The following is a 10,570-nucleotide window of genomic DNA, read 5'->3' as shown; positions in this document are numbered from 1 at the left end:
TACCTCAGCGGTGTTGTTGAATCTGGAACTGGACCTTGCAAGTGTAAAGGTGATGATACTGACGGTCCGATAGCGGAGAAAACTATACTACATATGGAAACTGGGACGGGACCCGTCCAATTTTAGAAGGACGGGTACCAAAGCAAAGGAAGCTTGCGAGAGTGAAGGCGATCCTGGCACAACAGTGATCTGTCCAGGCTGCCATCTGGAGGAAGCAACGACCGGGGAACGTGACGAGCAAGCGGCCCTCCCTGATGACAAAAGGGTCTATGCTGCTTTCAAAAACTCTCCCTCACTGATGAGGATTGCAGCACGAGAGCCAGAGGAACAGCCCCTTAAGTTGGTTATAAGGAAGGGCCAACGAGGATTTGCCAAGAATGCCAGGAAACTAGTCAATGAATATGGCACTACACCTATTGTAACGTCACTTAAAGACATGCTAGATGAAGGGGTGTTCACATCTGCTGATGTCGCAAAACGTCGATTTCCCGACCTCTTCCCAGAAGAGCAGGTATCAAACTATGACGAAGGGCAAGAGTCAGCAACTGGACATCCGTCTACAAAAGAGACGGAGCCATGGCGAGAAAGATTTACCCCTTCAAGGTCGATAAAAATCGACGGCTAAACTGTTGGAGGTCTATCGAGAGAGTCGACCAGTTCTGCTATCGCAGTTGCGTTATTCACGAAGATTATGGCTGGCTTATCTTCGAGCTTGACGGTAGTTAATCGTTGCGTAACTGTGTCTAGATTCGAGGCCATGTCCTGCCAATGCTTATTAACATATTTTAACAAATGGAGACTTAGTCCTTGAATACGTTCAATTAGCCAGAGGACTACACTTACCACAAACAGGTATATCCTATTTGAATAGCCGTTGGGGACTTTGTTACTGGATGGACAGTTTTGAAAACGGATTGTTGTTGAGTAAATATGGTAACAGATGATCTGTCTAGGCAGGAAATCCACGGGTCGCGACTGCCTAAAAATTTCAGACCTGCAGCGCGAGCCGTGGAAGCTGTCAACCTCTCCTTTGATCAAGCGCCAGGCAAGGCGGGGTAGTGACACTTACAGGATGGCCCACACCACCACTGCAGAAAGTGGAAAGTGGAAAAAGATACGAATACCCCACTGGATTGGAGTGCAATTGCCACGCGCGGTTGCGGGTATGCCAGGGTTGAAGCGGTCCACATAGGTACAGACAACAAGGTCCATTCTCAGCTCTGCAGATCATGTCATCTGTTCTTTCATGATAGGATTTTCCGTATTCCACCGACGATACCCTCGACTGAACCAAGGCCATCGGAATCGACAAATCATCACGGTCGTGCCACTACAAGTACGTCTGTACAATGTCCTTTCGTGTTTCAGCAGGCCGATGCAGGGAGCTCTAGCGTCGAACCTCAAGATAGCTTGGGTGATGATGCCACCTTGACCGCCGCTCAGCCACGCAATGAGACCTTGCAAAGCTTCATCGACTATATTCGGCAAGGAAATACTGGATGGACCCCCGAGTTCCTCGACCCGTATAAACGTGCCTACGACCAGATTTTTAAGGTCTTCTATAGCTCTAAGTGTAATTGTATGTTTGCAATAACCTAGCGTCACGGTTAATATAATACTGAGTGTTTGGGCTAGGTACACGTCGGGTTGAGGGTGACGAGGCCGGGCTCGCTGACTCTCTTCGGGAGCGTGTCGAGCAGCTTCGACAGTTTATTCCTCCTCTGTCCACAGCGTTTGGTGAGACGGGCTCTTATGACCCCAGCAGCTCTTTCCAGCAGTGAAAAAGCTTCCTTGCCGACGAACCGAGCCAGCCACTTTCATTTAGCAAATCATCACAGGCTTTTTGCCATGCTGGTCAACCAGCGCTGTCATTGTCTAGGCAATGGGACATCGATAGCATCTGGTTTGGGGCAAAAGGGCTTCAAGCAATCCAATCGCCCAACAGCTTTCGGTTGTCCTTTCTTCCCTCTGCAGCCTTGAACATATCCAAAGCTGAGATAATTCAGCCACGCGGACTGGACCTGGCAAGGACACGACATATTAAACTCGGGACATTCAACGCACACAGTGTACCATTCTCCGCGTTTGTCTTCTTCCCGAACGCTGCAAAAGACATGACGTCATCAACTCAGAACGCTCTGTCACTGGAGCGCCAACAAGATCTCTATGATCATGTCATCATTCCGGCAGCTTTTGGGACATATGCTTATCATGTACGTTAGGCCATAACCCGGAACTGAAGCTTAACATTGATTTTTTACTTGAGTAAGGTCACTGTTGCTTGTTCCATTCATCAGAAGACTCCATTAATCCCAGTCAGCTCTCTTGCGGATGTATTCGACACTGACAGAATAGGATAATCCGTAATCCTCGTCAATCACCTGGAGTCATTAGTTCGGGCATTCGAAGCACTCGTAATGGATGACATACAACATGAAGACTAGTACTCTGAGTTTCATTGCTTATCGTACCCCGGCGCCAAAAACCATCACCTAAGAAGCCTTAGCGCATAGGGTATCTAAAAGCTTATTTCATCTGACCTAAACAATAATAAACCGTATCTGGGTGGGGGTAATATGCCTTTTTGTAGGCACCTTGGGGTATCTCAGGCAGGTCTGGAGGAGTACCTGGCTGCTGCCGGCGCTTTCGAGGCATGTCGATAATAAGACACTTTGGTAGTTAAGTCTGATAGAATTGGTTCAAGTGATGATCATTGTGAAAGAAGAATTTGAAAAGTCTTCGGGATTTATTGTTTGGATAAAGAACCATGTGATTGGCATGGCTGCCTAAAACGTGGCTTCCGCAGTAATGCCTCAGGCACAAAGTCAAGAGGTTGGCTTCCCCACACTAAATTTCCAACCTTTTAAGATTGATTACCTTACCTTCAATCATTTCATTCGGAGAGCAGGTTGCCGTCTGCTGGTCGTAATGGCACCGGGTATTTTCCGCCCGTCTTTGGACCTCGAAGCTGTCGCTCGGCTGGCGCGTGATTTGCGGAAAAAACCCTGCTCATGCGATCCGTCACAAATCCCGCTCAGTGGCAGCTTCAATTGGGTTTTCATTATCTCATTCGATGATGGCGTAAAATGGATCTTTCGCACACCACGAAAAGAGCCTTTTGGAACGAGACTACCAGACGAGTTGGTGTCAGACCTGATTGCGAGTGAGGTGGCAACGATGAAGTACATTTCGCAACACAGCACAATACCTGTGCCAAGCGTTTATGATTATAGGTATGTTTTTGGTAACACGAGCCACGAACCAATAGTTCTGACAGAACACCAGCTGCACTACATCAAACGATGTCGGGGTCCCTTATATTTTAATGAGTGAAGCCAAGGGAACTTCTCTGGCTTCCTGGTCATGGCGGAATGGTCCCCATCCATTGCGAATGTACAACAACCGCGAAACCATTTCTCACAAAGCCCAGGAAAAGGTCATGACAGAACTCGGGAAAATATCTTCCCAGCTACTCCGCTTGCAGTTTGACCAGATCGGATCGCTTTTTGAAGAAGACGGACGTTTCGTCACAAAGCATTCACTAAATCCGGCATTTCATTTTCAAGATCGCTATTCCCTCTCGCAAATCAAACGCGGGCCGTTCCCAAATGACGAAGTCTTTTATCGCTCTTTGCTCGACACATTTCTAGTACACGTTCAGGATCTTGATATGAGCCACCACTGTTTTAGAGCTCCAGTACCAACTGAGGGGGAATTTGACAATCCCGAGACGTATCGCCGAGCGACAGACCTATGGAACGACTTTGTGACAATTGGCTTGAAGCTAGACAGCAGTGAAAACCGCTTCGACTACCTTGCTGCTGGGAAAGCTCTCGAAGGTGCTATACCAAGTTTGGCCACAACCAATCATCCTGAAGTCACTGAATGCTTCGGAAGCGGTTTTGCAATTAGCCATCCTGATCTTAGTATCAACAACATATTCGTCGACGAAGAATACAACATCACCTGCATCATTGATTGGTCATTTGCTTCCACGGTCCCTATTCCCCAGCTTCTTATAACACCCGGTATGCCCCATCCGAGAGATCAACCATCAGCTTCAGCAACGGCATCGTTTAGGACAAGTTTCATGGACCATATGGGAGTAACAAACGGCGCCAGCTCTGTGCTCTGGTCATACGCAGAGAGGATATGGCATTTCATAAGATGGGTCAACATGGACTCACTGTGCGATTTCCAACACTTTTCTGCTTTATATGGCCTGATAAAAGATATCAGCGTTGCTTCTCCTCTGAAGCATATTCGAAATCTGCAACAGAGACCGGATATGGAGCAAGTGAGAATGGAGCTGGTATTAGAAGATTTATCACCAGAACAAATTAAGAATGAGGAGCGCAAATACTTTTCAGCCGTGACTGATGGCTGGAGAAGATACAAGACTGCAAAAAAACTCACCGATCAATTTCGGCAAAGTGACGAGCTTGTTATTAGCGCTTCAGTCTGGTCGTCTTCGGAATGGGCATGCTAGAAATGAATAAAAGAAATATTATGGTTTATTATTTATACTGCATAGTAGTGCTGAGTGAAAAAGAAATATCATTCGAACTTGATTGTTCACTATTGAATTGAAAGTTCTTTCCTGACTCATGTCTCTGAATTAAGACTCTCCATTCCCGAAGTCCTGCACTAAAATGACAGAGAAACGGGATGGGTTTCGCGTTCTGGATTTTACAGCGTATCTCAGTCAATGAAAATCATGACCTGCCCATTCATCACCAGTATATTCCAGATGGGCTACTGTACGCAGTCGCAGCGCAGCCCCCAGATCAAATCCAATCAAACAAATTGCCAAACAAATCAATCAACTATGCCAAAATTAAACACTCCTGATCCTCCTGGCGCCCAATTTCTTCTCCGCGGCAATCTACATGTTCCTCGGCCGAATCATCTGTGCTTCTGACCATCCAGACCTTTCCATCATACGAATATCATGGCTTTCCAAGTTCTTTGTAACAGGCGATGTCTTAAGCGACCCCAGCCAATCAAAGTCATCCATCAAGCCTTCCATTAGTGAGCTACCCCAGTACCACGGTCAGGCTGGTGGGGGAGAAAGTAGCTCCTTAACTTTTACGTCCCGTCCTAGCGACATCAAGTCGCGTCAGTGCTAGTTTGTTTACCTTTCAATGCGTACCATTCCTCCCACCAGTCGACGCCTAACCCGATGGAATCCGACGACATCATGCTTCCTTCGCCTCCACCCTCTGCCTTTTCTTTTCTTCGACCACCGAGGAATTTGGCGAGTCAATTCGAGCTGACGACGCAGTCGGCATTGCCAGACCACCCTACTGTTGCAGATCTTCCGCGAGCAGTGTGGAGGAACAAACGATATGTTTTGGAAGAGTCCTTGTCCCGGAAGGGCTCGAAGGGCCGGAAGAGCTGGATCAAGCGCCATGGATTTTTTCTTGTTGAGATCGACACTAACGATAGTCCTTTGAGTCCTTACTGGGCCTGTCGTTTGTGTGACGCGAAGGGTCAGCCTGAGTTCTTCGCCGCTGCTGCTACGAGTTCGGCAGCGGACCATCTCCGCAAGTATGTGAATGTGAATGTGACGTCGCGAGCTTGAGCATTATTGACCAACGCCAGGTCTCACAGGATTTTCGAGAGCAGTCAAGCAGCTGATCCAGATCTGTCAACCGATGAATCTGAACGGCCTAAGCGACGACGCTTGCAGTACAGCGCCGTGCCGCGTGCTAGAGTCAAGATGATCCGAGAACTGAGCCTGGGACTTCTGATCAACACCAATGTTCCTTTTTCCTTCTTCAGCGATACATTCTTTCAGCAGCTCGCTTGGCAGCTTGACCCTCACCTAGCTGACCAGATACCATGGAGCCGGCAATCGATGGGCCGTTTGCTGGATGACACGTACAAGTCTAAGAAAGATGAGATCAAGCAGGAGCTCTCAGATGCCCTTACTAAAATCCATCTGGGGTTCGACCTGTGGACATCGCCTAATCGGCATGCTGTTATGGCAGTCACAGCTCATTTTCTTGACCGCCAGGGCAAGCACCCGTCGCGCCTATTGGCACTCCGTCGCCAGCTCGGGTGTCATAGCGGAGAAAGTCTTGCGGTGACGCTCGGGCAAGTTGTGCGAGAATGGAAGATAGAGGACCGAGTCGGAACCGTGATCTCGGACAACGCATCTTCAAACGACAGCTGTCTCGTGAACTTTTACGGAGATCTCGACGCAGAGATGAGTCTGGCGGACGTTCGGGCCAGACGTATGCGCTGCTATGGGCATATCCTGAACCTGGTTGCTCGCGCCTTTCTCTACGGCGAAGATTTCGAGTCTTTCGAGGCCGAATCGCAGGTATTTGATCTTCTCGGCCGGCGCGAGGATGACCTACGACACTGGAGAAAGAAAGGGCCGGTGGGAAAGCTCCACAATGTTGTCAAATTCATCAGATCTTCCCCTCAGAGGTGTGAGCTCTTCAAAAGGATCTCACGCGAGAACGACGAAGCACGAGAATACCTCTTGGCGAGTGAGTCGACGGCAGAGCTAGAGGTCGTAATGAATAACGATACGAGATGGAACTCCACTTATCTCATGATCTCTCGAGCGCTCGTCAAGCAGGGAGACATCAGGGCGTTCTTGGTCCACCCAGAAGTGGAGAAATGGCTACCGGAGGCCGACATGCTGAAGGGAGATGACTGGAGACTGTTGGCAGAAATCAAACTTATTCTTGAGCCATTCTATCTACAGACTATGAGAACGCAGGGCTGGGGCAGCGAAGGAGGTAACGGACGGCTCTGGGAAGTGATGACGGGTATGGAGTACTTGCTGGAACACCTAGAGGATCGGAAGCTGTTCCATCATGCCGTTCCAGACGAGGCAGGGGGGCAGGACCAGGGTTCAAATCCACGACACTCCACGACACATTTGTGAATATGGCGTGGATATGGATGCTGACTAATAACTTCGATGTGGAATGGGTGGAAATGGATCCATTATGGAAATGAATCCATATTGTGGAATTTGTGGAATGGAAACCTACTTTGTCTAACAATGGTAATTAGTGGATCGCATCCATGCCTTGGTGACGTCGATGTTTTTGTCACTCGTCCATTAGAATCCTATCTAGCGACCCGATCAAACCGGCGCGCAACCAACTCCGTAGTGTCTGGCAAAGCCCAATTGTACTGGCATCTAGCCTATTGCGGCTCTTGGTAACCATGCGGCCAGTGGTCGAGAATAGCCTCTCACACTCGGCTGACATTGGTGGCACAGTAAGCAGATCCAAGGCCATCCTAGACAACCGGGGGTATTTGAGTCGCCTTATGTGCCAGTATTCGTAGGGATCTGTGACAGAAGCATCAGCATCCTCGATATCACGCTGCCACTGCTCGTATTCATCAAGATCCAGACCGCCAACTGAGGACCTAGGGGATTGAGCTGGGGATCGAATTGGCGACTCGGTAACAGAAATCCCTCCAGTCGTCAGTCCTCGCTTCTTTGTGCGCCACGCTGTGAACTTGTTTCTTGAGGTCTTCAGCCGCTTATTGGCAGGCAACTCAATCTCTGGGTCATCAACCTCCAGGTCCCTATACTCTCTCTCCCAGAGATCCTGGACCATCTCCTTCGCCTTGGTAATCCACAATTGTCTTTCGTCGTCGTCTCCCCACAAATCGTCAAACAGTGCCCACCGGTAGGCAGGATGAAGAACTGCAGCGCCATAGATCAGGGGGCTATCATTCAGGTGCTCGTAGTATTCGTTCAATTTGAGCCAACCCAGGTTGATGTTGACAGCGAGGTGATGGCCGTGCGGAAAATTGGCGACTGCTCTTTTCGCGGATTCGAGGGTTTCGAGAAGAAATTCGTACGCGTGAATAAGATCCCAGCTTGTTCCTGTACAAGCCATCTGTTAAAATAAGAATCGGGCCGCTTTTGAGAAGTCTAAGGCTTACCAGACAGTGGAGGGTCGATCTCGTTTTCCTCGACCTTTCTCCGGTGTTTTCCCTGTCCATCGCCTCAAGGCCTCTCACAACCAGCTGGAAGTCAAGCAAAATGTCGTAAAGAGTCCCGAGCACATGCCAATCATCAGGTGTCATGCGATTCTCTTCCTTCAGGAAGAAGGGCAGCTTGGAGCCCTTTTTGATGTGGCCAGCTCTCGTCAAGTTGACCTTCTCCCACTCGTTTGACGCTCTCTGGACAAAAGAATTATAAAATGGCCTCAAGAGGAGAGCGCGTTCAATCATCGAGAATTGAGAAAGCCACCGGGTAGCATTGTCGACCACAACTCCAACTGGACGGTGTTTCTTGAGCTGAGCGTCATCAGAGAGTTGGCTCTCGACAGCCTGTACCTTCTTGAGCATATCGGTCCACGTGTCCGATCTGCTCACCTCCTAGGTCTTCGTGAGTATAACAAATAAAGCCGGGGACTCAGCCACCTACAACAGCAAAGTTATGCCATTTTCCAACAGAGCCTCGCCTCCTCCAGACTTCATGCTCCTTCGCTGCCGTGTGAAGTCCTTCGAAGACCTCTTTCTCGAAAGCATCCGGGTTCTTGCCATACAGCATCTGTTTCACTACTATGTTGACAACGTGGCCAACGCAGCGAACCCATCGCTTCTCCCAGTCGAAGCCAAACTCTAATCCAAGCTCCCCCATCGAGGTTTTATTGTTACCGGCATTATCCAATGTGAAATACCCGAGTTTATCGCTGATCTCGTACTCCCGAATGATCTCGATAATCTGCCCGGCGATATTCTCGCCTGTGTGCCGCTCTGTAAGCTCAGGCAGTCCGAGAACACACTTCTGCGGCCGATTGTTTGAATCCCGAAACACACATGTGATGCCGTATAAGGCGTGTCGGTTACCAGACTTCCAGCCATCGTACTGGATATGGATCTGTCCCGGACTCTTTCGCAAAGCATCTTTCACTCTTTCCATGTTGTTGGTAAATTCTCGTTCTGCGATGGCACGCACGGTCACGTCAGTAATGTTAGCTTTTGTGATCTCGACAGATGGATTGAGGTAGTTGAAGATGTCTCGAAGATCTTGATCGTTGACGATCGAGAAGGATTGGTTAGAGTTGACAATCCAGTTGACAAGTTTCTGCTGGAATACAGTTTTGTCGAAACGTTTGATCAAGGTATTGATCAAATCTTGTTCCTTCGGCTCCTTCGGGTTCAACTGTAGGATTGTTGCAATGGACTGATGTGCTTTCTCGGATGCCTTTGTAGGCTTTTGCCTCTTGCCTGTCGGATCCATGATGCCATTGTGGTCCGTGTACAGGTGACCCTCAGCGTTCTGCAACCCTTTGATGGCGTAACTCTTTGGCCTCGGCCGCTTTTGCTTGATGCAAAGGCAACACACCCATCGGCGTTCCCCCTTATCGGCATGCTGGATATCGTAGCCGAACTGATATACCCATTGACGCACTTGGCCGTCTCTCTCCGTCAAGGTCCAGCCTTTGTAGAGCTGAAAGAGTCGTTGATTGTCTTCTTCTGTACGTTCTGGAACGGGTGTGGTTGACTTGGTAGGATGAAGGGTGGCCATTTCGGTTTGGAGTAGTCAGGGCGTGAGTAATAGTAAACCCTCCTAGAATAGACTTGTTTGAACTTTGTGTACGGGTAAAACGGAGTGGAAAATTGTTGCTATTGCGTTGTTATTGGCTATGGAAAGTACTTAGGGTATGCGCTATTTCACAAGGAAATCCAGGTATTTTCAAACCCCACCTAAATTTCCATTCCTTTCCACAATTTCCACATGTGGAACATGTGGAAGGGGTTCCGTGGCGTGGATGTGGAAAAGCTGAAGCCTACGTGGAATGGAATGGAATGGATATGGATCCACATTATGGATCCATATGTGGATTTCGTGGTATGGATTTGGACCCTGGTCGGATGTATCAGATGGAGCGATATGAAACAGCAACTTGAAACCCGCAAAAGATTTTAACAGAGAAGACTCCTAAAATCTAACAATCATGATCTCTTTAATCAGCAAGAAGCTAACACATTAATCAGAAGTCAATTCAAAAAAGACGTTATCCTTTTCTTGACTAAATGTCACAAAATGTCGATTAAAGATCACAATCTCACCTTGCTCAACTCCCGCGAGGACTGGACCAACTGGATCAACTCTATTGAGGATCTTGCTGTGCGCAATGACGTCTGGAGCTACTGTGATCCAGAAGGGATTGAAAACTTGGTCTTCACTGCGACCAAACCATCGGACTCAGCAAGCAAGGACACGATCCAGAAATATCACAGCCTCCAGGCTATCTATGATAGCGAAAGGAAGAAATACGACAAGGTCTCTGATCGCATTGACCTCGCAGTGTGTCAGGAGTTCAAGCAGCACTACCTCGGAATCCATGACGTCCGCGGTAAACTCATCGCGCTGGCTGATAGCATCCAACCCACTGCGAAAGATCAGAAGCAGAATGTTAGGTCTGAGTTTGAAAAGCTTAAGAAGGGCCTTAGCAACACCAGTCTCGATAAATGGCTCAGCCGATGGCCTGCTCTCGTTAATAACGCTAAACGTTACAAGATAGAGAACCTCAGCGAGTCGCAGATCCGTGATGCATTCATTGAATCATCTCGCGAA

At 48.5% G+C, this 10,570-nt stretch overlaps 3 protein-coding genes across 3 annotated transcripts; 2 read left to right on the top strand and 1 right to left on the bottom strand.

The window, feature by feature from the left end:
* Window positions 1–298: 298 nt before the first annotated feature.
* FOXG_22506 (uncharacterized protein) lies at window positions 299–1,781 on the top strand (the record flags this gene model as incomplete). The annotated part of the gene is made up of 3 exons (XM_018402915.1): window positions 299–418; window positions 1,372–1,579; window positions 1,636–1,781. 3 exons carry the CDS (start codon window positions 299–301, stop codon window positions 1,779–1,781), a joined length of 474 nt encoding a protein of 157 aa, XP_018257323.1.
* A 1,147-nt stretch (window positions 1,782–2,928) lies between these two features.
* Window positions 2,929–4,489, top strand: FOXG_22505 (uncharacterized protein; the record flags this gene model as incomplete). The annotated part of the gene is made up of 2 exons (XM_018402914.1): window positions 2,929–3,233; window positions 3,286–4,489. 2 exons carry the CDS (start codon window positions 2,929–2,931, stop codon window positions 4,487–4,489), a joined length of 1,509 nt encoding a protein of 502 aa, XP_018257322.1.
* Window positions 4,490–7,073: 2,584 nt separating this feature from the next.
* FOXG_22504 (uncharacterized protein) lies at window positions 7,074–9,517 on the bottom strand (the record flags this gene model as incomplete). The annotated part of the gene is made up of 3 exons (XM_018402913.1): window positions 7,074–7,877; window positions 7,924–8,361; window positions 8,411–9,517. The coding sequence occupies 3 exons, from the start codon at window positions 9,515–9,517 to the stop codon at window positions 7,074–7,076; spliced, it is 2,349 nt and encodes a 782-aa protein (XP_018257321.1).
* Window positions 9,518–10,570: the final 1,053 nt, after the last annotated feature.

This window comes from Fusarium oxysporum, chromosome 14 (assembly GCF_000149955.1).
Source record: "Fusarium oxysporum f. sp. lycopersici 4287 chromosome 14, whole genome shotgun sequence".
Taxonomy (NCBI): domain Eukaryota; kingdom Fungi; phylum Ascomycota; class Sordariomycetes; order Hypocreales; family Nectriaceae; genus Fusarium; species Fusarium oxysporum.
This window is presented reverse-complemented; position numbering and strand designations above follow the sequence as displayed.